At 43.0% G+C, this 26,801-nt stretch overlaps 2 protein-coding genes across 3 annotated transcripts in view; one reads left to right on the top strand and one right to left on the bottom strand.

Annotated features, from left to right (window-relative positions):
- The first annotated feature begins 943 nt into the window (after window positions 1-943).
- Window positions 944-18,074, top strand: tspan31 (tetraspanin 31). Its single transcript, XM_067976495.1, has 6 exons — window positions 944-1,081; window positions 7,212-7,379; window positions 9,546-9,626; window positions 11,985-12,125; window positions 12,900-13,007; window positions 14,123-18,074. Exons 1-6 carry the CDS (start codon window positions 1,019-1,021, stop codon window positions 14,195-14,197), a joined length of 636 nt encoding a protein of 211 aa, XP_067832596.1. The 5' UTR covers window positions 944-1,018; the 3' UTR covers window positions 14,198-18,074.
- A 4,447-nt stretch (window positions 18,075-22,521) lies between these two features.
- The window catches only part of cdk4 (cyclin dependent kinase 4), a 42,074-nt gene continuing 37,794 nt past the window's right edge, over window positions 22,522-26,801 (bottom strand). For both annotated transcript variants that reach the window (XM_067976494.1, XM_067976493.1), the window contains exons 7-8: window positions 26,438-26,573; window positions 22,522-25,253 (exon numbers count right to left, since the gene is read on the bottom strand). In XM_067976494.1, the coding sequence (XP_067832595.1) occupies window positions 25,164-25,253; window positions 26,438-26,573 (226 nt within the window). In that variant the 3' untranslated portion in view covers window positions 22,522-25,163. The remainder of the gene's footprint in view (window positions 25,254-26,437; window positions 26,574-26,801) is intronic.

The following is a 26,801-nucleotide window of genomic DNA, read 5'->3' as shown; positions in this document are numbered from 1 at the left end:
AATGTGGTTGACACACATCAATTTTCAGACAGTTCGTCAACTGGGGTTATATTGAAGGATTTTTTTCCCCTCTTACATGAGGCAGGTGTTAATTTTAATTTAAACTAGTTTTCTGTCAAACTCTCCAAAGGTTAGTGTGGGTAGACCAGCACTCCCTGAAATATAATGATAGACATTAGTCGAAAATACTAAATAAAATCAGATAATATATATATATATAAACACGTCAGTCGGCAGTTGTAAAAATACTTAATGTGTGGAGTAGGCCCCAACATCATAACTGAGTCATTAAAATCCTTAAAAAACTACTTCCCTACTAAGAGAACTTATTTTTATCGTCCCAGCGACACCATTTATTAAACGACCAGCCGCTACCGACACAATCGCATCTGCAGTTTGATGGACAGTCAAGCCAACCAATGAGAAGCCACGTTACCGGGACGTCCCTCCAAGGATCAAAAACAAAAAAAGGAAAAAAAACCTTTTCAATTATTTGACTTTGTTTAATTTTATTTGATTCTGATTAGTGTTTAAAAAATAAAGTTACACCCTAACCCCTCCTTTTTATAAAAGGAGGCCTAAACCAAAAAAAAAAGCAAAATACTGCAGATGCTGGAAATCTGAAATAAAAACAGAAAATGCTGGAAAAGCTCAGCAAGTGAGGCAGGATCTGTGGAGAAAGAGACAGAGTTAATGTTTCAGGTTTTTTGGTCATGAACTCAGTGATCGTATTCCGACAAAACAGTAAAACCAACTAATGAGTAAATCGGAGTGAATTAGAAAGGCTGCTCTGAGGTTCTGCGACCAATCAGTGAAGGGAGTTGTGTATTGAGGCGGGAGCCAGGATTGATTGACGGGGGGATGATCCAATGACGATCTGTGAGCTGGTGATGACGGTGGGGAGTGATCGGGAGGCACCAATGAGCGGCGGTGGGGGTGGGTTTAGGAGCTGGGCTCGGGCTCGGGCTGTTGGGGTTTGTGACGGAAGTCGTTGAGTGGTGAACGGACGGCAGTGAGAATGGTCTGTGGGGGCTTCACTTGCTCGAAGAATGCACTCATCGCTTTAAATGTGGTGTACATAGTAAGTGGTTGGGGAGAGTGTCCGGGACGGGACGGGACCGGGCGGCGGGCGGGCGGGTCGATGGGATGCGAGCGCCGGGCCTCTCAGGGACTGAGGTAGCGGTTCGACCCAACAATCCAGTCCCGAGACTCGGAGCATGCTCAGCACGCACCGTCCTAAAGACACTGATCTGCATCAATAAGGGCACCAGTGAGTGCCATCAGTTCGCCTTGTTTTTTAATATATGGGTCAGTGCTTCTGTTTGGCTACAATATTTTATGCATTGGATAGTTACTGTTTGTGGCGATGGTAGTTTTAGTATCCATTTGATTTACAACTCTCGAGAGTCAACATGATTAGGTAGTTCGTGCCTTATATGCTGACATCCTGCATAGTTCAAAGATTGTTCTAAAGCAGTGAGTTTTTTTTACACTGAAACTTAGATCTTTTGATGGCTCAGCGAGTAGCCAGCTGAAGGAAGGTCCTAGGTTCTGTCCCTGGTCTGTGCTGAGTTCGCTCATCTCGAACATATGAATTAAGATGTTCTCGAATCCCTATCGAACATATGAATTAAGAGATCTTGAAACATTTGCCTGAGGAAGGAGAAAATCTCCGAAAGCTTGTGAATTTAAAATAAAATTGCTGGACTATAACTTGGTGTTGTAAAATTGTTTACAATTGTCAACCCCAGTCCATCACCGGCATCTCCACATATGAATTAAGAGCAGGAGTAGGCCGTTCGGCCCCTCGAGCCTGCTCTGCCATTTGATAAGATCATGGCTGATCTGATTGTGATCTCAACCCTACTTTCCCGTCTACCTACTATAACCTTTGACTCCCTTGTTAATCAGCAATCTATCGAACTCAGTCTTAAAAACTCACCTGACGAAGGAGCAAAGCTCTGAAAGCTTGTGATTTCAAATAAAGCTGTTTGACTATAACCTGGTGTTGTACGACTCCTTACATTTAAAAATATTCAATGACCCTGCCTCCACCGCTCTCTTGGGAAGGGAATTCCACAGTCTCCCTGAGAGAAAAAATGTCTCCTCATCTGTCTTAAATGGGAGACCCCTTATATTTAAACTGTGGCCCCTAGTTCTAGTGTCTCCCACAAGGGGCAACATCTCCTCAGCATCTACCCCTTCTCGTCCCCTCAGGATCTTGTATGTTTCATTAAGTCTATAATTAAGGATAGGGTGACTGAACACCTTGAGAATTTTCAGTTAATCAGAGAGAGCCAGCATGGATTTGTGAAAGGTAGGTCGTGCCTGACAAATCTGATTGAATTTTTTGAAGAGGTGACTAAAGTAGTGGGCAGGGGAATGTCAATGGATGTTATTTATATGGACTTCCAGAAGGCATTTGATAAGGTCCCGCATAAGAGACTGTTAGCTAAGTTAGAAGCCCATGGAATCGAGGGAAAAGTACGGACTTTGTTAGGAAGTTGGCTGAGCGAAAGGCGACAGAGAGTAGGGATAATGGGTAAGTATTCACATTGGCAGGATGTGACTAGTGGAGTCCCGCAGGGATCTGTCTTGGGGCCTCAATTATTCACAATATTTATTAACGACTTAGATGAAGGCATAGAAAGTCTCATATCTAAGTTTGCCGATGACACAAAGATTGGTGGCATTGTAAGCAGTGAAGATGAAAACATAAAATTACAAAGCGATATTGATAGATTAGGTGAATGGGCAAAACTGTGGCAAATGGAATTCAATGTAGACAAATGTGAGGTCATCCACTTTGGATCAAAAAAGGATAGAACAGGGTACTTTCTAAATGGTAAAAAGTTAAAAACAGTGGATGTCCAAAGGGACTTAGGGATTCAGGTACATAGATCATTGAAGTGTCATGAACAGGTGCAGAAAATAATCAAGAAGGCTAATGGAATGCTGGCCTTTATATCGAGAGGACTAGAGTACAAGGGGGCAGAAGCTATGCTGCAGCTATACAAAACCCTGGTTAGACCGCACCTGGAGTACTGTGAGCAGTTCTGGGCACCGCACCTTCGGAAGGACGTATTGGCCTTGGAGGGAGTGCAGCGTAGGTTTACTGGAATGATACCCGGACTTCAAGGGTTAAGTTACGAGGAGAGATTACACAAATTGGGGTTGTATTCTCTGGAGTTTCGAAGGTTAAGGGGTGATCTGATCGAAGTTTAAGATATTAAGGGGAACAGATAGGGTGGATAGAGAGAAACTATTTCCGCTGGTTGGGGATTTTAGGAGTAGGGGGCACAGTCTAAAAATTAGAGCCAGACCTTTCAGGAGCGAGATTAGAAAACATTTCTACACACAAAGGGTTGTAGAAGTTTGGAACTCTCTTCCACAAACGGCAATTGATACCAGCTCAATTGCTAAATTTAAATCTGAGATAGATAGCTTTTTGGCAACCAAAGGTATTAAGGGGTATGGGCCAAAGGTGGGTATATGGAGTTAGATCACAGATCAGCCATGATCTTATCATGATGTGGAGATGCCGGTGATGGACTGGGGTTGACAATTGTAAACAATTTTACAACACCAAGTTATAGTCCAGCAATTTTATTTTAAATTCACAAGCTTTCGGAGGCTACCTCCTTCGTCAGGTCACATCGTTCACCTGACGAAGGAGGTAGCCTCCGAAAGCTTGTGAATTTAAAATAAAATTGCTGGACTATAACTTGGTGTTGTAAAATTGTTTACAATTATCTTATCAAATGGTGGAGCAGGCACGAGGGGCTGAATGGCCTACTCCTGTTCCTATGTTCCTAAGATCACCTCTCATTCTTTTAAACTCCAGTGTATACAGGCCCAACTTGTCCAACCTTTCCTCATAAGATAACCCCCTTATCCCAGGAATCAGCCGAGTGAACCTTCTCTGAACGGCCTCCAAAGCAATTTCTTAAATGAGGAGACCAAAACTGCACACAGTATTCTAGATGTGGTCTCACCAATGCCCTGTACAACTGGAGCAAAACATCTCTACTTTTATATCACTATCCAGTGACCCTTGCTGGAAGTTCAGATGTGGATACCAGGTGAGGGGTCTTGGCTGTGATGTTTCCTGTGGGTGACTAGCTTACCAAATGTCACTGTTGATACCACTATGTGAAATAGGCCTAGTGGTAACACTGAAGAGTGTATAGGATGGTACCTTAGGAGGAACAAAGAGTACATTTACATACCTTTTAGTGAAATTATTCCTGCTTCCAGTGATGCTAAAAGATGGTATGCAAATAGTTAATGGTAAATCCATTTGACCTCCAGCACCTAGTAGTTTAAGTTGAACTGTAGCTGTCTGACTATTATGAATGTGGTATTTTGCAGTCTGTTAAAACAGAAAAGTTAAAAATAATTGGTAAACTGAGTTCTTTTTGCATTGTGCTATTTGAGTCCTATGATTGCTGCCTTGTGCTGTGCTCTGGTCCATGTCACCCTATACCCAGCAAGTATCTGTCCTTTACATATTGATTTCAATTTATTTGCATTTGGATGGATAGGTCAAATGTTGTTTCAAATTTTTTGTCTGCTATTCTGATAGGTCTGGTATTGGTAACACCTTTTTGGAAGCTTAGTTCCAGCCCAGCATTTCCCTTGGAAAATTGGAAGACCTGGTCAGGGAAAGACACCTTACTTTCTCTATTTGGAATTGTGGAATTAGATACTTTCAAAGATCTGTGTGTTTTTTTTAAACTGAGTCCTGTACCCATGGCGAAGCTCTGGTGGCTGTTGTGATCTTGAAGTGAAATTAAAGATTCAAGAGGTGCCATTCGGTAAAGTCACTAAACATTTTGACTAATCCTGTGATTGCATCCCCTTTAGAGGAAGCTGTAGAGCATTGCATCCTTTTCACACCAAGTGGGTGCATAATCGTATGAAAATGACCTAATAGGGCTTGACAATAGAAAGTCGGGTTATCAGAATTTAGAGAAATTATATAAAACTTGATCAATTGAATTGGACGTTCACCAGTAAATGAGAAGCTGACTAAATATAATATCAAATCACTGCATTGCAAACCACATATTTCACAGATGTTTACCAAGATAAAATGTGTGACAATATTAGTGAATTAAGCAGAATGGAAACTAGCACATGGGTCGCTAATTAAGAGTCAATATATACTGCATATCTCATTTTTGATCACTTTCCTTTTCTCTTTTGAGAAAAGCGAGATAAATACATGAGGGAGAAAGGAACAGAAGGTTAGATGGAGGGGTGGGAGGAGGCTCATGTGGAGTATAAACACGGCATGGACCAGTTGGGACGAATGGCTTATTTCTATGGTGTAAATTCTATGTAATTCTTTTGAATTGGGTAGATTCAAAGATTTGTGCACTTTTTTGTTTTTTTTGAACCATGAGATCTGTACCATGGAGAAGACCTGGTGGCTGTTTTGATCTTGAAGAAATTGTGACATTGGTCTTAATATGTACATATAAGCAGATTGATAACGGTGTGACCTGCTGTGATATCAGTATGAAGGGGACTGTCTTTGAATGCTGCCAGACCTCCAGCCTGAAGTCAGGTGAATAACTTGTAACTGGAAACTAGCATTCAAGTGGCCTTATTGCATTGGAAGAGCATCAAAGTTTGGACAAACATCCAGGCTTTTTACTACTTATCTTAAAATAGACTTTACTGCTTCACGGTAACGACTACTTGCATTTTTGTAGCACCTTTTAAAATAGAAAAACATCCCAAGGCACTTCAGAGATGTAATTAGACAAAAACGGGCATCGAGCCAAAAGATGAGATATTAGGAGGGCTGAACAAAAGTTTCTTCAAAGAGGAGGAGAGGCAGTTTAAAGAGGGAATTCTAGAGTGTGGGGCCTAGGTGGCTGAAGGTACAGCTACCAATGGTGGGGCAGAGGGAGGGAGTGGAGGGGATGAAAAAAAGCCAGTGTTAGAGGAACAGAGTTCGGGGGTAGGATGGAGTGGCGGGTTGGTTGTAGGACTGAAGGAGGTTACAGAGATAAGGAGGTGTGAGACCATGAAGGGATTCAAGCACTAGGATGCGAATTTTAAATTGGAGGCTATGGGGGACCAGGAACCAAGGTTGATCAACAAGGGCAAATTGACAGCTGCAGTAGTATTGTAATGAATGGAGGGCAGTTGGGATTTAGTTGCTGTTGAAAGTGACTTGGGAAAGAGTTTTTTTTCTCCCCCAGGGACTGACACAGAAGTAAGTGGGGCTATGTGTGGTGAGGGATACAGGGAAGTGGTCAGAGATGGCCTTGTCTGTGATAAAGACCATGGGAGTAGAGGCCATGGGAGATGGCGAGGCTGAGGAGGTGGTTGTTTTTCTCCTACCCATATTCACAATCAGAAAAGGCCAGAAGGTCTAATTACCAATGTATGTTACTACTTTTAGGATAGGTCTCGAACACAAGCCAAAGCAACTCGTAACACTGATCAGGTTTAACTGTTATCTAACTACTTGTGAGGCATTAACCTTTGCCTAATCAATTTACGCAATATGGTGATCTTTGAAGTTTGCGTCTGCTCAGCCACGTAGCTGACTGTATGGCTGGAGCAAAGGGTGGTAATTTTACTTTGGTCATACAACAAATTTGCATTTATATAATGCCTTTTAACATAAACGTCCCAAGGAGCCTCACAGATAATCAAGATGAGAGGGGTGACCGAAAGTCTTGGTAAAAGAACTACAGGACTTCTGGTTCTACTGCACGTAACGGCAAAATAGATTGACCACAATGCAGTTAAATATTAACGGGGATTGGGGAGACCTTCCTTAGTGCCTCAGTTAGAACTGAACCATACGGACCAGGAAAATCTCTGATTCAATTACTGGTTCTGTGCTGAGTTGAATCTCAACTGGGGTGGTGGTTGGGGCACCGTAATTAGCCTCAGTGGGTTAGGAGGCCCCTGCTCACAGTCCACTGACCCCTGCTGAAAAGTGTGTGTGGATGTCTGATGAGAACCGGCTTGGTTGTGATGCCACCTTGCCCTCTCCTGGTTTGTCTACCTAACCAGTGACTGCACTTCAAAGACTTACTCATGGCTATAAAGTGCTTTGGGAAGTCCTGAGGACACAAGCCATTTGTTCTTTCCCTTTCTTAATGTGCTAATACTATTCCGAAGTAATGTGGATTGCTGATGGTTGGACATGACATTATTCCCATTCTTTCCCTCTTTTCTTGCAGCTTGTTGGACTATTACTTATTGGAGTAGCAGCATGGGGCAAAAGTTATGGCATTGTTTCCAGTATAAACGTCATTGGCGGAGTCATTGCTGTGGGAGTGTTCCTGCTTCTCATTGCTGTTGTCGGACTTATCGGAGCAGTCAATCACCATCAGGTCATGCTGTTCTTTGTATCCTTTCATTGGTTTCTTCGGTCTTAAAAACAAGTTGAGTATGACTCTGTGTCCTATCGTGCGTTCTCTTTCTTCTTTCCCCTCCCTACTCACCCCCCGCGCCCCACAACGCCTGTGTGTGTTAGCCTTGGGCTCTTGCTCTCATTTTCTTTCCCCCTTCTCTACAGCAATTTGTTCTTGTTCCATTTGTAGCCAAATAGGTTGATGTTCTGCTCCTAGGTTTTTGATTCCACTGCAAAACTGGCCACCAGAAGATTAGTAAAAGTGACCCATGGTGGTTCTGTGACTGGTGGGCTCACTCAGAGCTGTGGCTGAGACTGGGAACGTAACCTTCGAGTTCCTGCGGGAAAAGGAAAGTACGAAGATAATCCTTAAAGGGAAACTGAAGAGAATCGTACTGAAGCTTCTGCCACCCCGTGTGTAACACAGAAGGCCACTGATATCTTCAAATTGAAAATCAGGCTGTTTTTTTTTATTCCTTTGTGGGATGTGGGCGTTGCTGGCAAGGCCAGCATTTATTGCCCATCCCTAATTGCCCTTGAGAAGGTGGTGGTGAGCCACCTTCTTGAACCGCTGCAGTCCGTGTGGTGAAGGTTCTCCCACGGTGCTGTTAGGAAGGGAGTTCCAGGATTTTGACCCAGTGACGATGAAGGAACGGCGATATATTTCCAAGTCGGGATGGTGTGTGACTTGGAGGGGAACGTGCAGGTGGTGTTGTTCCCATGTGCCTGCTGCCCTTGTCCTTCTAGGTGGTAGAGGTCACGGGTTTGGGAGGTGCTGTTGAAGAAGCCTTGGCGAGTTGCTGCAGTGTATCCTGTAGATGGTACATACTGCAGCCACAGTGTGCCGGTGGTGAAGGGAGTGAATGTTTGGGGTGGTGGATGGGGTGCCAATCAAGTGGGCTGCTTTGTCCTGGATGGTGTCGAGCTTCTTGAGTGTTGTTGGAGTTGCACTCATCCAAGCAAGTGGAGAGTATTCCATCACACTCCTGACTTGTGCCTTGTAGATGGTGGAAAGGCTTTGGGGAGTCAGGAGGTGAGTCACTTGCCGCAGAATACCCAGCCTCTGACCTGCTCTTGTAACCACAGTATTTCTATGGCTGGTCCAGTTAAGTTTTTGGTCAATGGTGACCCCCAGGATGTTGATGATTGGGTATTCGGTGATGGTAATGCCGTTGAATGTCAAGGGGAGGTGGGTTAGACTCTGTCTCTCTTGTTGGAGAAGGTCATTGCCTGGCACTTTGATACCAGTAATCCCAGGCTCAATGATAGGAGCAGCCCTTGCAAGTCACCTGCTCTGTAAATAAACTAAGAAGCAACCGTCATGCTCCTTTAGAGAATGTCTCTGACAAGGGCTTAAGTATAAAAGAAATGCCCTTGAACAGAGCATGTCAGTGATGCTGTGGCCACCATCCTAGTTTTGTTGCTAGGAGCTGGGTGAAATAGTCATACTGTACGTGGTGTCCTTCCAAACTTGTGTATGGAGAGTATTTTGAGCTGCACTGGTTGGAGCAGTTTGAAGTGATTACCTACATTCTGGCACAACATTCAAGTGTATTTGTTTAAATACAATTTTTCCTATAATGTATTGATTCAATTGCACTAAAACCTGGTGATGAAACTGCATCTATCTTGATGATGGGGACAAGTTCAAGGGGCCAATTTATCTAATGGAATGTGTGAGCAAATATTAAATTGTCTGTGGTATAACAGCAAAAGGTTTTAAGGGAAGGACTCAAAGGTGTGCTGAGTGTAGCAGTGTCACTTCACATTAAAGTCTCTTGTGCTGTCTGTAATGGATTGGGTCAGTACCAGTCCAGTTCTTGGGGAGCTTTAATCCACAATGCAAACAAGTGTGTTTCTTCTGAAGTTTGGGTTTAAGACATGTTGGAACACTGTAATGAAAGTGTTTGCTCTGCATTTAATCTGTGCTCTACCTTACCTGAGAGTACTTGATGTAGACACAAGGTGAAAACAATTAACAAGTGTTCCAATTTGCTTCATAAGCAGAAAATGTCACCAGCGTGAAATATTATAAATGGGCTTTATCAGCAACCTTAAAAGTTATAAATAGTTATTCCAGTGATAATCTGAAGTCTTTCAGCAGTGATTTTATTTCTATTAATTCTCCGTCCTTGTTTCCTTGACTTTGCTTTCACTCCAGTACATGGTTATTTTGTTCCTGGTCTTTGTGATTCAGTTTGGAGTCTCCTGTTCATGCCTGGCTCTCAACCGAGGTCAACAGGTAAGTTTCACTTGCTATGTGTTACGACAAACGTGTTGAGTATTATGGTTGCCTGTTGAGAAGACCTGGCCTGCTGCTGTTGTGCAAATGATGACTATGTTGTAGGAAGTTCGGCAGGTCCAGGCATCAATTCCATGTGCCACCACTACTCATCCTAGAATATCCTATTTTTTTTCTCCCAGGATTATGACTGCAGTGATCTATTTCCTACTTTTTTTTTAAAACTGTTTTAAAATGCAATGTGCTTTTTTGGGTAAAGGAGTTTTTTTTTCAAGACGTGCCATTCTAAGCACAACATTCAATGTTGGGATATGGCGATAGGTCATTGGCCTAAAACGTTATCCTCTTGACAGATGCTGCCTGACCTGCTGAGTGTTTCTAGCACTTTCTGTTATGCTATTCGACGCCTTGTTTTCTGACCCTTTCAATGATATTTTCCCATCTGCATTTACTGCTAGATGGGTCTAAGTTTACACCCCATATACTGCAGACTATTTTGGAATAGAGACTGCTCGTAGGACCAGTCTCTCTCTCTCTCTTTATTTTCCCCCCACCTTGAACTTCTCCCAGCAGCTGAGTTCAGCATTTGTCTTCATACAACATTGACACACATTACTTTTCTGTAGGAACCACAAGGAGATGTCAGAAACAGGAGCTAGTCCTAGTCCAAAGACAGGCCAGTTTTAGCACTGCCGGAGAGCAGCTAACTCAGGACATGCAAGGGATTAACCCAGAGACCTCCCCAGTCTCTGTGGCTAAGGACTGGGTGATGCATTTCCACTTTGTATTGCCAATCACTTCTTTCACTCTGCCTGATTAAGACACTCTCGTATGCCCTAGTCTCCAAGTGTGTGTATATATATATATATATATATATATATATATCTCCGTCATTTATGGAGAACCTGTATAAAATGCTCTTTTTTTAATAACCTTTTTGTATAGGTCCCAAGGCAGTCATAAAAGATCTACTGTAGGAATACTGGCACTTACCAATTGGACATGTTGTTTGGGTAGATTTTGTTCTTTTGAACATGAGCCGAGCTCCACTTGCTATAGCCATGGCTGCTAGTCACTTGTGCGGAAAATACTTTTTATTAAAAAAAGCAAAAGATGTGGTGAGACCAATGAAAAGCTGATCAGAGTTAGAACTGCTTATTTTAAAGGTGGCAAATTAGCAGTGCAATCCTTTCACCACTACAGAAGAAAGGATCCTCTGTGCCACACTGTGTTAAGACAGTCTACCTTTCATCTGGAGGACCCAAGTTGGAATCCAACCCAGACAGATGAGGACCACAGCCTTTTTTTTAAAAAGGAAAAGTTATTAATGGAAGGGAGGGGAGCGTGTGCCAGTCTCTTCGGTGGGCTTGGGGCGGGGGGGGGGGGGGGGGGGAGAAGAGAAAGGGGGAAGGAAGAGAAGAGATTCTTTTTACAGGACTGGTGATTGGGGGAGGAATGTTTGCCAGGGCCCTGGGAGAACGCTGTACTTTTCTTCCATTAATGACATGGGATCTTTTAAAGTTCATCTGAATGTTAAAGATAGATCTTGATTCAATGTCTTATCAGACATCAGCACCTTTGACAACGCAGCACTCCCTCAGTCCTGCTCTGGCTTGTCTGCCTAGATTATGAGCTCATACTCCTGGTATGGGGCCCAGAGATAAAGCTCTTGCTCTGCCCTCCTGATTTTCCAATCAGAATCAGAACTCGAAATTGAGCAGCGTTGGTGCTGTAAATACACAAGCCACACCCCCCCTGAAATGAGCTGCTACAAAAAGCTGACTGGGCATTTATGAAAAAAAGTCCTTCCCTGCTCCAACACTTCGGTCTTGCACTAAGTCTAAACTTTGTAGCAAACCACATCGACAGCCCACTCCGAATGCTGCTATACGATAAACTTCAAAAGTGACTCGTATAGGAAGTCGTTGTGCTGTGACACACATGATTTTCCCTCTTTCTCCCCATCTCTTCTGAAGATGTCAACTCTTGCTGGGATTCAATTCCACAGGTGCTGGCAGTCCTCTAGTACCTCACCCATGTGACCATTAATTGCATGTAAAGTCAGCTATTCCACTGTGGAGAGCATCACAGTTGAGCCAAATCCTGTCCTTGCCCGGCGTGCACACTTTTCAGCAGGGGTCCCTGGATAACAATTGGGTGCAGAATCCACGACTGTATCTTTTGTTTCAATACTCTATTTAAACGAAGGTGCTGAGGCTATCTGTAGTTCCCTTGCTGCTACTCGAGCTGAGGAACACTGATCCAGCACAGACTAGAGATTGAGCCTTGGATCTTCCTGTTTATATCACTCAACCAAAGTACATTTTATCCACGTTTCTTTTTTAAATGTTTGTCTAGGAGCATCTGCTAAAGTTGACCTGGAACAGAATGTCAAATGCAACCAGACAAGATCTAGAGCTCCAGCTGGATTGCTGTGGATTTATGAATGATACCGAGAATAGTGTCCTCTATTTGACTGATCGTTCAATATGTGCAGCAGTGAGTAATTTTTCTTGTTGCATTATTGAAGTTGTGTAAATGCATGAAATCAGCAAAACAAGAGTTCTGTGGACAGCATCAAAGGGGAATATTGGGTACTAAACATGGTAAGTACTTGCTCCATGGAAGTTCCAGGAAATGTACCTTTTATTGCACCCCACCAATCTATATTTGTCATCAGAAATTTCTGATCTCGAGCTCATATTCATCCACTTGGGTCTTTATTTGAAATTAAATAGGTCACTGCCACAATTTGGGGATGCAAACATGTTTGAGTTGAGTCACGTTTCACTCTTTTGTGGATCCGAGCTATCGAGCAGGGAGATGGTAGTTTGTGGGGGGGGGGGGGGGGTGGTGAGGGAAGGTTGGAGAGGTGACTCATGCTTGGACAATCCCTGGTGACCAGCTACAAAAGGCATTGACAGTGGCCTGGGAGCAAATGTTGAGCCAGGTGGACAAAAAAATGGCATTAAAGTTCCCCAACAGCCCCCCCCCCCCCCCCCCTGACCCTCCTCCACCACCACAAACAATAAAGTTAAAACAAGCTTTTCTATGTAAATCTCCACCCTTGTGCTATTCAATGAAGCGTCCACAAACCAAATATAATTAAGGCAGAAAGTTGATGTTTGAAAGGAATCCTCTAGTTATTGAACAAAAGCGACATTCAGAAAAAAGTTGTTTTATTAAGAGTGTCTGTGAGCCTTGTTGCCTGGTGAAAGGGTTTGAGTTTGCACTTTAAATGCTGTGCACCTGATTTTCTGTGTTTTTTACCAGCTCTGCAAAAAAAACCATTGTGAAACCTGTGGGAATGTCATGCTGACACATGCTGGTGAGGCTCTGAGAATCCTGGGTGGAGTGGGACTTTTCTTCAGCTTCACTGAGGTGAGCTTTGTTCTGTTGTTAAGTGATGGTGGACTCCTCTTCCAAAATGTCTTGAGGTGCAATTTTAAAAAAAAGGATCTCTCATCAATGCCACTGAGCCCTTGTAGTTCTTTGTTTTAGATGTGATGAGTGCCACGTGATTACGAGCAGCCCTGTCTTTGGCCATTTTGTTTTTTTCAGTAGGTTTTCCAAAATATAAACTTGACACAGAAAATCTGGTTCTTTTTCCACTTGTTTCATGATTTGTGGGCATTAATTTAAAAAAATGTAATTAATAAATTGTCCTTGTATATTTGCATCACTAGCACTTTCATAGGATGTAGTCTCCTCAAAGTTTTGTGACTGGTCATATGACCAAACTGGGATCATACAATCGGATTGCAAAACTAAAAGCAATCATGACCAGTTATTGGGGTGGACACTGGTAACAGAGACTCGAGTGGCAGGGGGCTGAGAGGTGGCCCCCAACTCGAGCAGTAGCGACAGCAGGTAAGTAGATAGCACCAGCAGGAGGTGAGTGTCTGACCCGGTCCTTGGAGCAGGGCTGTGGTAAGCATTGGCAGTGGTGCTCCAAACTCCAACCTGATCATGAGCAAAGCTGTTAGAGACCTCCACAAAGATGAATCTTGAGAGGCTGTAGGGTGTGAGAAATACATTTACCAATCCAATTTCCTTGGTAATCAACTGCAATTTTTAAAATAAATTTGTGACTTAGTTAAGGGATTTAAAAATTGCTGCTTTCATTGGCATCAATGGTAAGGTCAATTTCTACACTGAGAGCTGGTAATGATCAAAGCAGCCCTGTGAAATTCACAAAAAAATACCCAGGAATGATTATAATGGTATAATATCTGCTCATTTCAAGGTTTGGATGACTGTTTGCTGTCTACAGTTGAACGTATTGATAAGATTACTGCCATGTAATTGCTCCGCGTTGTCCATTGTTCTTTGTGTATTCTTTCCCAGATATCATTGTCTTCCGATGTCAATATTCAGGGTTTTTATGTGCATGAGTGTTATGCAATGATTTACCAGTGGGAGGAAGAATGGAAGGGAGAAGGAAAAACAGATATGTACACTGTTCTTCATTTCCTGTTTTTTTTTTTTTCCCCCAGATCCTTGGAGTTTGGCTAGCTGTGCGATTTAGGAACCAAAAAGATCCTCGAGCAAATCCTAGTGCCTTTTTGTAGAACCCTCCCCTTTCTCTGCGCTCTCATGACCGTTGTATCCTCTAGCTGCAAGTCAAAAATTACCTTTCCCAGGGATTATTTTCATCAAAACTCACATGGGTACACAAGGCAGATGAAGAATGTCCATTTACCTTCACTAATGCATGACGGGATGGAGCAAACCAGCCAGACTGCTTGAAGTATCTCGATACCATGGCTGAAAAGACTCAATGATGATTGGGCTGTACTAACTGAACCCTCCATCCTTGATGTGAGGTCCCTGGTTATGTGGCTATACTCGAGTGTAAGAACCAGAACTTGAACTTGAACAATATGTGCAAAGTGTTGAAATAATTTTAGAAAGTAGTCTGGAGCTTGCTGTTTCTTTATGATGTACAGTTAAATATACCAGACAAATATTGCATAATTACAGCTACTATTAATGTTCAACCAGTTTTAGGCTTGTTAATGGATGGGGGAGAATTAAGGAGAAGGGGGGGAAGAGTGAAATTCCGTCTCCCCTCCCTTTTAAAGAAATCTTTTAATTGATTAAAAGAGCCTTTTTATTGTACAAATAACTTTTACAGGGAACACTTTTGTCACAATTGTCAGTTTGTCTTGATGGTAACTTTAAGTTTTTAATTTGCGATAGGGGCACCAGTACGACCAGCTGTACTGATTTCAAACTCTTAATGCACATGCAGCAATAAACCTTTCGGTCCCACTGCGAATGTGGGGCTGTGGTAATGAAGCTATTGGCTCAGGTCATGCTTGTAGTTACATGAGGCCCATTTCTTTGGCTACATATTAGTCAAAGCAGAAGCTAAAGTCCCATCTTATCCATATACACCCTCTGGGTGGTGCCTGGCACAAGGGGCAAGACTGACATTCTGGTCAGCCCAGTTTACCCTGGGAGTCACACTTTCCTGCTAACTTGCCTGTAGAACAGTTGTAGATTTGTAGCTCCACTCAATCGGACAGCTGCAAGTGAGCAGAATGGCTTTGAATTGGGGGAGGGCGGTGGAGGGAGGGAGAAAGAATAAATGTGAAGAGCTAAATTAAAAGATTTTTTTCAAGTCCTGGTTCAAACTATCTGTCATAATGACTCCTATCCATCTTCAACTATTTGACTTCAGTGTAGAATATAGTTATGCCGATACTACTGAAATGTGATGTACCATAATATTTTGTCTTTCTCCCTGATTGTTTGACGATGAGGGAGCATTCTAAAGATGTATGGAGCCATGTTTTATTTTTGTCAGGGTATCCTAGATCACGAAATGCTGAAAGTTGAGGCTACGTTGCCTCTATTTTTTCCCCTGTTGTACAGAGGGATGTTCCACATAAAACCAGCTAAAGCCCTGTCTCACTCTGCAGCAGCATTAAGCAAATCAGTTGCTTGTTGTAATTTCAATAACATTTCTGTAGAGACAGTTGGCTGTTTGCTTTATATAAAGCTTTTAAAAAAAATTTTGTATGCTTTTTCAGGGTTGCTCCAAAGTACAGAGGACCCTCTATCAGGTTGACTTTAAGGGTGTTGGAATGCAAGTGGCTGGGAGGAATGTCTTTTCTTGAGCTATGAACAAAAATGTAGTATCAGTGTTATAGGGGCCCTACATTTTAAGTTAATTGAGGTAACAAATGTAACCACCCAATCCAAAACTCTGCTTGGGGAAATGTGTGCTGGCTTCACTTCTCTACAAAATGTGCCACCAATTTTTGTGGGCATAGTGCTCCATCTCAAAACTAGAAAAATGCAATCGCCAAACTGCTGGCGATCTGATCCCCTTCAATTAGTTTGATAATCCTGCTTGCAGGTCTGCTTTAATTCTTTGTATTGTTTTTAACAAAGAAAATTAAAGACCTTGGTGAATGTTTTCAATTTTCTTTTTCACTGAGCGGTTGGGGTAAGAAGGAAACAGATCCAGAGTGAAGTCTTCAGATTTTTGGATATTGATAGGTCACTGGTTTATGCAAAAATGACCTCGGCCTCTTAAGGTTTATCAGTGAAGTGACCTTTAACAGCAACACAATGGGAGGTTAGCAGCCGAATAAACGGCCTTCAGCTGTATGCCCACGTGTTGCCAACCCAAACAGACCTGTTCAAAGCCAGTTGGTTTTCATTGTAGTTGGTGAGAATTCATTGCCACTGTGGGGAGAGGATGATTCTTGTACCTGAACTGGTTATAGGATATGAGTTGTATAAGCAATTACCCCACGAGCCGGATCCACACAAGGATTAGAGGTATAAAAATAACCCCTGCTGATTAGGTGTCGAGTGTCATTTGGACTTGGAGCGCAAGTTGCCACATGCTGTTTAGAAAGTGCCCAGTCGGCTTCAGTGTCATTGGGTGGAAGAGAATGGAAGAATGAATGTAATACTCATTTATTTTACGTGTGTGTGTATAGTAACTGTTGTGGTGGTTATGTTACTGGACTAGTAATCCAAAGGCTTGAACTAATAATCCCACCACGGGAGTTAGAGAATCTGAATTCAGTTTGAAACAAAATCTGGAAATAAAAAGCTGGTATCAGTAAAAGTGACCATGAAGCTATTCGCTTGTTATAAAAACCCAACTGGTTCACTCGTGTCCTTTTTAGAGAAGGAAACCTGCCATCTTTACCCGGTCTGGCTTATCTGATTCCAGTCCCACACAGTGATTGACTTGCTAGGCCACTTCAAAGGGCAGCTAAGAGTCACTCAGTTGTATCAAACTGCTACACGCAGCGGTTCAAGCAGGTGGCCCACCACCACCTCGGACAACTAGGAATGGGCAATAAATCATCCTGAGAATTAATTTTAAAAAAAAATTAACTCCAAATGGTAGTCAAACTTACAATAATTTGTTAATCCTTCACTGAGGATATGGTGTACCAATTGTATGGGGTGTCCTTTGAGTGCTTCTGGGTATTCTATATTGTTTTAATAATAAAATTATACATAATTAAATTATTCAACAGTTCACACACTATCGTCTGAGAATATTACCTGATACTAATCTTGATCCTCTGGTGTGTGAGATCTGTTGAATATTCATTATAGACTTCTAAGTTCATTTTTATATATGCATTTTTAGTTATTGGAACATTTTTAGTCATAAGTGAAACCACCATGATTTTTTTTGAGGGAAGAGGTATTATCTTGAGACCCAAAAATGTACATGGGTAAGGAAAGCAAAAATACCCCCTTGCCCCCCACCCCCAAATATATAGGGCTGGGCTCACTACATCTTGGTTCTTGCCCATCTAAAAAAAACATTGAGGTTTAGAAATATACTTGATTCAGGCAAATTAAATTTTGTTCACATGGCACTTTGCAAGGGTGATACACTGGGAGGGAGACAGTTCTGTGTACTGATATTTTTACTTGAAAGCACCCAGCCTCTCTGGGCATGTAGCCATAGAGAAAATCAAGTACAGGGTGTGAAGGAGATGGTTGGGACATATTTTTATATTGACAGTGGGTTGCTGTATGAATGGATTTGGAGTTTGGTGTAAGATGGTGTTGCCTCCTTTCTCCAAGGTAAGACCTGTTCCCTGGGGGAGGGGTCTCATTAAGATTAAATGAGGGTCAAGATTGCCAAAGGTATTAAGAGGACAACAAATGAAACATTTTAATTTGGACATACTTTAAACTGTTTGTTGCTAAGAACTTGTGATGGTACCAGCATCCTGTTCAGAAAAACTGTCCAATTGTAGGGACAGCCCCTGTGTATTTTAAATGATCAAGGAAACTCTTGGGCAGATTCTTATCAATGTTTGGCTTTATATTATTCCAGCATAATCTGGATTTCAGAGATTCAAAACACCAAGTAAATTACATTAAAATGTTTTATTGTGTAAAATGAAGTGAAAACACAAACTTCTGCAATAAATGCTTTACTAATTCGTGAAAAAACATGTTTTTCTTGTCAACACTTAGTTGCAATAGGCAGTCTGAAACCTTGAGGGGAAATGAGCCTGATGGTGGCATCACCCTGGAGTGTGGGGAATCTGAAATATAAATCCAGATTCCACCATCCACTGAGTTCCTTATCTCAGCTGTGGGGAAGTGTCAAGCAAAGCCTGGGTTCTTTCCAAGGGAGAGTGTGTTTGATGCACTTCCCACTAACTGCATCCCATCAAGAGAGGAAAAGCCTTGAACAGATCATAGTTCCTAGGGCGATCTGGCAAGAAGAAAATTCAGGGAGTATTGACAGTAAATAGAAAACAAGGTCATTTTAATCATTGAGATGCAATAACAAAATATCAAGTGCACTAGAACTTCTGGGAGGCAAACAAAAATACAAATTTTAACTGAGTCTTGCCAAGAATGTGTCAAAGGGGTTATTTTGAATTGGTGTAAAGGACTGTGGTCTTTGGAGAATCTTCAGTGTCGTCATGGCAAAATATTAAGTTTAGGGGCATCAGCACACTGGCACTTGACCATATTGTGCCACAGGCTGATGATTTGGTGTTTGATTTTTGCAATGTAGCAGGTTCCAAACTCTGCCAATCCATGGTGTGTAAGCAGGAAGTGGAGGTTTCATATTTGGTCTCAAAGGGGTAAATTACAAAACTAAATCAAGCCCCTGACATGGAAGTGAGCAACTTGATTTTTAAGAAATCTCCACATCACATGTTTGTCCAGGCTTCCACCTAGTGTGAACAAGTGCTGGATAAGCTGACGTCCGCTCCAGCAGCAGACAATGGACAACCATGTCTACACACTAGATTACTGGAACTATACAGTGGCTGGGAAATTGCTGCAAATTATTTTATTTCAGCTCTATAAACAAAATATTCCTTAGGCAGAAATTAAAATTTCATGTAAATAGTAAAGGGCACTTTTTCTATAAGTATTGTGCTCCTTTCTTCCCATCCCCCGCCTCCTTCTGGCTCAACACCCTAAATCAAGTGTCCTAGTTTCAGAATCCTAAATCTGCTTCATATGCCCCTCACATCATTAACGTGATCCTTTCTAACAGCCTTCAGCGTTCCAGGTTATTGACCTGAAACATTAACTCTGTTTCTCTCTCCACAGATGCTGCCTGACCTGCTGAGTGGCTCCAGCGTTTCCTGTTTTTATTTCCTTTTTCTGCATAAGAACATAAGAAATAGGAGCAGGAGTAGGCCAATCGGCCTCTCGAGCCTGCTCCACCATTCAATAAAATCATGGCTGATCTGATCCTAACCTCAAATCTAAATTCATGTCCAATTTCCTGCCCGCTCCCCGTAACCCCTAATTCCCTTTACTTCTAGGAAACTGTCAATTTCTGTTTTAAATTTATTTAATGATGTAGCTTCCACAGCTTCCTGGGGCAGCAAATTCCACAGACCTACCACCCTCTGAGTGAAGAAGTTTCTCCTCATCTCAGTTTTGAAAGAGCAGCCCCTTATTTTAAGATTATGCCCCCTCGTTCCAGTTTCACCCATCCTTGGGAACATCCACCTGATCAAGCCCCTTCACAATCTTATATGTTTCAATAAGATCGCCTCTCATTCTTCTGAACTCCAATGAGTAGAGTCCCAATCTACTCAACCTCATCCCCGGGATTAACCGAGTGAACCTCCTTTGTACTGCCTCGAGAGCAAGTATGGCCTTTCTTAAGTATGGAGACCAAAACTGTATGCAGTATTCCAGGTGCGGTCTCACCAATACCTTATATAACTGCAGCAATACCTCCCTGTTTTTATATTCTATCCCCCTAGCAATAAAAGCCAACATGCCGTTGGCCTGCTTGATCACCTGCTGCACCTGCAAACTAACTTTTTGATTTTCTTGCACTAGGACCCCCAGATCCCTTTGTACTGCAGTACTTTCCAGTTTCTCGCCATTAAGATAATAACTTGCTCTCCGATTTTTCCTGCCAAAGTGCATAACCTCACATTTTCCAATATTGTATTGCATCTGCCAAATCTCTGCCCACTCACCCAGCCTGTCTATATCCCCTTGTAGGTTTTTTATGTCCTCCTCACTCTCTACTTTCCCTCCCATCTTTGTATCATCTGCAAACTTTGATATGTTACACTCGGTCCCCTCCTCCAAATCATTAATATAGATTGTAAAGAGTTGGGGACCCAGCACCGACCCCTGGGGAACACCACTGGCTACAGGTTGCCAGTCCGAGCATGTACCATTTATCCCAACTCTCTGCTTCCTGTTAGATAACCAATCCTCCACCCATGCCAGAATATTACCCCCATTTGGCCTATGGTTTGGTACAAGTTTTTGTTGGCCATATTGGGTGAGGGGATTGTCATAACTGTTTGTGAATAGGCCAGAAAAGACACTGGGCTTTACTGATTAATAAAAGACACTATTGTTTTCCCCTGTATCAAAGGCACCACACACTGCAGGGTCCATTCAACTTCATGTCATACCCAAGGGCGTTTTTCAAGAACAGAATGCTTAAACAACTGCAATAGCGACAAGTCGTAAATCCCAATCGTTGTACTGTGCTCTATGTTAATTCCTGTAGAGTTTTCACACAAGTACAGAGTCCATTATCTCAGCAGATTTGCTTAACAACTCAGCCTCCATAAGTAAAGCAATACTTCTCAACCATTCAGTAATGAGCAGGGAGCATCTTACTGTGTGATTATACCATATTTAAGATGTAGGCCAACCTGTGTTTTGTTTAATAGCAGGCTTACATCACCCATAATGGACCCACACACCTAACTGCAGGATATCATCCCAAAATTGACCACCTACTTTCAGGCCTCATCACTGAGGGTTTAGCCCAGGGGCGGGGTGGGCAGGCATGAAATGAGCTGCAAGTCTGATTAACCTGCCATTTTAAATCCAGTGGAGCAGCCCTTTCCCCTACCATTGTTCTATTGCCCACGGTGATTAATGTGAATTGCTCCTTTAGAAGGAAAGTGTTAGACCACTCCTTGCTTAAAGCAATAGAAGCAATTACCAGTCAAATACTATTCTGGTTAATAAGTTACTCCCAACAGTGTTAGATCTGGCCACATATCCAAGTGCATACCAGACAGTTGCGTGCCAATCGGTCAGCACAAAAAGGATCAAGGCCTGTTGGTATGAATAAAAAAGACTGCCGGACGATTGACGTTCTGCTATTAGCAAATATAAACACATCAACTTTAGAAAGCATACTGAGAGCCTCTAAGGGACAGAGCGCCATTATTACACCAACTCATTCAACACCCTCAATCCAATTATCAAACCTGAGAGCTCTAGTTTCAGAATCCTAAATCTAATTTATATGCCCTTCATGTCATTAACCTGATCCTTTCTAGCACCCTTCAGTGTTCCAGGTTGAAGGTCATCATTGTTTCTCTCCCCACCCATGCTGCCTGACCTGAGAGTTTCCAGCATCTTCTGTTATTTCCTTTTTCTGCATTTGGCCTATGGTTTTGTGTGAGGTTTTCTTTGGCGATTGTCGTTCCTTTCTAGCGGTCTTCAGCGTGGGCTCAGCGCTGCATAACTGGGAGGAGCTTGAAGTCGGAGCTGGATGGGACCCTTTAAGCAGAATTGACAGTTGGCAGATTGTTTTTCCCCCCAACAAAATGCTTCCTGTTTGGCCCCCCACACATGCAAGTAATGCTTGGTTTATCTGGGGATCCACTTCAGTTATAGAAAACACAGGACACTATGAAACATCTCTGTAAATAAAAAAAGGAATGATTTGTGCTCTAAATCACTCATGTAACTGAATGAAGTGACATCCCTGTCACAGCAAAATAAAATGTTCATCTGCTGCCATTTAAGAAGCAGCAGCAATGTAACAAGTTTTGAACAAAAGCTGATGTCATCAGTAACAAATTACTTCATCTGCCTGTAATGTAACCTTTAACAGCAGATTATATTTATTAATAATGGTGATCACATACACTCCATGTTATGGCCTCCAGACTGCACACTTTGCTAGCAGGATTGCAATCAATTAATTTCAGGTCTGTTTCTTAACTTGAAATGGAGACACAGCACCTCGTTGTGGATCCAAAATCACATTGAATCGACTTCGAGAACGCAGCAGACTCAAGTGGGACAGGTTTTTTTTATTGCAACTACTTGTTGCTGTCTCAGTTTAAATCACAAAAAACTGCCAGTAATGCTTATTGTGCTAGTCAGCCCCTCCCCATTTGCCACCCATTGCCGTTTTAAGCGAGTGCAGAAGCAGAAACCCTAGAATCCAGGTGGCTCAAAGTGAGTCACATGGTGACATGTACGTGATTGACAGCAATTTCAGTCAGAGTTCAGGGCATATGAAGAAACCTGTTTGTGGTCATGAACGTCAGATAACATTAGGGTCGCCAACCCTCCAGGATTGTCTCGAGTCTCCAGGACACTGCTGCGAGCAAACTCAGGAGAAAAAAATTGTGTTTTATTACAATTTTCTTTGAACACTTTTGTTTATTAGTTATTAAAACATTGGAGCTGGGGGGAAAAGGCTGTTCGACTGAGTCACCAATCATCCAATTGGGTAATGAATAGACTATTCACTTTCCAATTGGCTGGGAAAGGTGGGGCACTGTGAAGATGGCCATGTTGGGCAACCAATGGCAGGAGTACAGGGGGTGGGGCAATTAGTCATGTGATGAAACCTCCAGGAATACATCCAATCACAGTTGGCAACTGAGATATGCTATCAATTACAACCACTGTAAAAGTCTGAATCATTCCACTCATAGAAGGCTAGTCCACAATTTACCCTCAATGGGGAATCTTTCCACAATATGTAAAATAGTCATCACATGAACACAATCAAGGCCAAGGACAGCACCATGTGACTGAAGTAGATTCCAGCCTTCATAAAACTCTGCCTATAGAACAAGGCAATGTTATAAAATACATTTATGCAAAACCCAGCACCTAAAAAGAAATCACAACAAGCTGCTGTTCAGCAGAGTGCCTCAGCTAACATAAAACTCTTCCTTTTTGTTTTAAATTGATAAATATGTAACAACACACCAAACATACGTTAAAAATTCTCCAATTAAAACTCTTGTGGCTACTGTGCACCAATAAAAGCAGAGGTTTAGCAAGGCGGCGGGGTTTAGTGTGTCAGAATCTCAAATATTGCACAGTTCCATGATCGCCTGTAATCTCACTGGCTGACAGGCAAGGGAAAGGTATAGACAATTGAGTGAAACTTTCAATAATTAAATGCTCCCAGCCCCAATAACCATCTTCCAACAACACTTGATAAACATGCCTCTTGCTGCTCTGTGTGGAGGGGCTGGACGGCCCACCGATCTTTCCGATTTCCAAGGCAAGCCACACAGAGGTAGCTGAGACAGGAAGACGAAGATTATAACATGGAGAGGGGGAAGGCAGATTTGCGTGGGAAACCCTTTCTGCTGGACATCAGCCCATAGCGGCAAATGTATTTCCGCGGCTCAGTGGGTAGCATTCTCGCCACCGAGTCAGAAGGTTGTGGGTTCAAGTCCCACGCCAGGGACTTGAGCACAAAAGCCAGGTGGACACTCCTAGTGCAGTACTGAGGGAGTGCTGCACTGTCGGAGGTGCTGTCTTTCGGATGAGACGTTAAACCAAGGCCCCGTCCGCCCTGTCAGGAGGAAGCAAAGGATCCCATGGCACTATTTCAAAGAAGAGCTGGGGAGTTCTCCCCGGTGTCCTGGGCCAATATTTATCCCTCAAATAACATCACTAAAACAGATTATCTGGTCGTCATCACATTGCTGTTTGTGGGATCTTGCTGTGCGCAATTTGGCTGCCACATTTCCTACATTACAACAGTGACTACACCGCAAAAGTAATTCATTGACTGTAAAGTGCTTTGGGACGTCCTGAGGTTGTGAAAAGCACTATATAAATGTACGTTTTTTTTCTTTCTTTACGGGCCTTCCTTCTCCTCCTGATGGTAACCGGTGTCTTGCTGAAGATGTACACATGAGCCTAGACTATTTGCGGCAGCATACTCTTCAACCATGAGGGTATGAGGGTAGCAAACCCAAGCCCTTCCTAGTCTGTACGGCTCTACCCAGCATCTTAACCAGGTGAACCATCAACTACTTGAAAACATTTAACTAAAGGGGGGGGGGGGGCAGGAAACAGAGAAACAAATAAAGGGGGGGGGGGAAAAAATCAGTAATTGGACCAATGGTCCAGCAACTTTATAAAATCATGATTTTGAAACAATGTTCTATAAATCTAGTCACCACAATATTACCCTGGTATATGATATAATGGGCCGAGCTCAGCTTTAAAAATGGCCAAGAAAAGCTTTCCAAGTAAAATATTTAGCCAATGATTGGTCAAACAGGATCTTAAATATCAGGAATTGTGGGGCATGGTTCCTTTAAGAAGTTCTACACAATCTTAAATAGCAGGGGGAGGGGGGAATACTTCCCTTGCATTTTTTCCTCACAGTTGCCACACAGTGTGGATCAGCATGCAGTTGTGATGTTAAAATACCCTTCGGGATATACCATCTTTAGCTCCTACTGGTGTGGAAACTGATTGAGTCAGGGCCAGAGATGATTCAGCCTACCCATTGGAGAGCTGGGGGGAGGTGGGGGAGAAAGAGGGAGGGAACAAGGCAGGTGGCAGGGGGCAAATCATTAGCTCCTCAGATGGCACCAAATTCTGAGCACTCGTGCACAGTGCCACTTGTTCTTCTACCAATAAGCTGGCACGCAAATGGACAGGGAAACTTGGGTACGCCAAGAAGATGATGCCATAAACAGAGCTGAAGGATCAAAGATACCACATTAATACCCACTGAGGACTATTACAGCCAAGGGCCTGGCTAAGAACCGCCCTGGTGACATCTTCCAGGCTTAGCTTCCTTTGCCCAAAGAAACGCAGTTTTACAAGTAAATGGGAGAGAAAAGAAAAGAATCTCGGAAACGATGGAAAGTCCTCAGTTGGTTAATGCTCTGTTTCCTCTCCCCCCCACCCCTCCCTCCAGTAAGGCACATCTGTGGGACACAGCTGTGCCAGTAGCTCCCCAGTGTTGAGGGATGGCCAAGCCGTATGCAGTCTCCTTTCCATGGGTCACCATCAATAGTCTTAAACTTCAGGACTTTGGCCTTGGAAATAAGGATGTCTCAGGGCATCAAAGGCAGAGATTCTTTTATAGGGGCTGAACGCCAACAACTCCTGAAAGAAAAAACAAAACTTCAGAAACTCTGACAAGACACTAAATATTCACACATCAATAAATACAACTCACCGACGACCTTTCAGAGTAAATAGTTTTTTGATTAAGCAGCACGCAGGTCATTTTTTTAAAAATTCATTCATTCTGGGGATGTGGGCATCGCTGGCAAGGCCGGCATTTATTGCCCATCCCTAGTTGCCCCTTATACAACTGAGGGGGGCTTGCTAGGTCACTTCAGAAGGCAGGTAAGAGTCAACTCGGTCGGTGTGGGTCTGGAGTCACATCTATGCCAGACCGGGTAGGGACGGCAGGTTTCCTTCCCTGAAGGATATTAGTGAACCAGATGGGTTTTTAATGACAATCATGGTCACTTTTTAAACCGGTATCAGCTTTTTATTTCCAGATTTATTTAAAAATTGAATTCAAATTCTCAAACTGCCACAGTGGGATTCGAACTCACGTTCTCTGGATTAACTAGTCCAGTAACGTAACCACTGCGATACCATACCATTTAGCCCATTAACTCCCTCTCAGTGATTGGAGTATCTGTTCATTCCCTTCTCTCATTTTTTCCCTCAACTGTATTAAAATGCTGCTCATCTTTTAGCCTTTCCAGTCTGATGAAAATGTAACCCGTCTTTTCTCTTCACAGCTGGCTGCCCTGCTGTGGCTTTCCAGCATTGTCTGTCCATCACTGGGAATATTCAGCTGGGAAAGCCAGCAACCAGAACCGTCAGCTCAATGAAGGGGAGCCAATCAACCTCTTTCTAAATGACTGACATGTCCACTGACCGTGGAGCAACAATCCAATCGAATGCTGAAGAAAATAGCCACTCTCAACGGCCATGTTGCGTCAAGTGTGGGATTGGCAGAGGCTTGGGAGTCGGTTGCTCATCTGCCCTCAACCACACAGACTGGCAGGGGGCATGAAGAAAAGAGAGAGAGAGGTTAAATACCCATTTAGTTAAATTCCAAAGCCACCTTGAAGACCATCAGGTCAACAGGCATCTATCCTCCCATAATGCATTTCCTGAGCTATGGAATCAAGCTACATTGAGGCAAGAATGAATTCTCAGCCAATCCAAGTTACAAATGCCGGTCCTTTGGGTTCCTATTCCTCCGATCCGAACGCTCGATTTTAGATTGGGGATTGGTGGTTATTCCACCCAAGAATCCATCTCACCAGCAGCAGGTTTGCTCCCACGTCGTCGATTTCAGGTATATACGTCTTGACCAATTGTGGAGGCCGGTGGGTGAACGCGTTTCGTGGTAACATCACATCCTCTGGCCACTCCTCCTCTGCCGGGAGCCCAGTCATGCTGAAAGCAGACATGTTTCCATCTCTCAATTACCAGTGGAGTACAGCCTCGCTAAAACTAGGAACAACTTTTGGACAATTAAATGATAATGAAATGGTCTGCGTCTTTCGTGAATGCAGTGCGCCAATTTTCTCAGATCTCCTCTCCCTCGCCCCTCCTCCTCCTCCTCCTCCTCCTCCTCCTCCTCCTCCTCCTCCTCCTCCTCCAGCCTGCCCGCAGCCTGGTTTT

The sequence above is a fragment of the Heptranchias perlo genome, chromosome X (genome assembly GCF_035084215.1).
Source record: "Heptranchias perlo isolate sHepPer1 chromosome X, sHepPer1.hap1, whole genome shotgun sequence".
NCBI classification, from domain to species: domain Eukaryota; kingdom Metazoa; phylum Chordata; class Chondrichthyes; order Hexanchiformes; family Hexanchidae; genus Heptranchias; species Heptranchias perlo.
This window is presented reverse-complemented; position numbering and strand designations above follow the sequence as displayed.

Excerpts from the sequence above, each read along its gene's own strand:
- tspan31 (XM_067976495.1), top strand. The coding sequence starts at position 1,019 with ATGGTCTGTGGGGGCTTCACTTGCTCGAAGAATGCACTCATCGCTTTA. Across the intron at positions 9,627-11,984 it reads CTCTCAACCGAGGTCAACAG|GAGCATCTGCTAAAGTTGAC; the intron begins GTAAGTTTCACT and ends ATGTTTGTCTAG. Across the intron at positions 13,008-14,122 it reads TTTTCTTCAGCTTCACTGAG|ATCCTTGGAGTTTGGCTAGC; the intron begins GTGAGCTTTGTT and ends TTTTTCCCCCAG.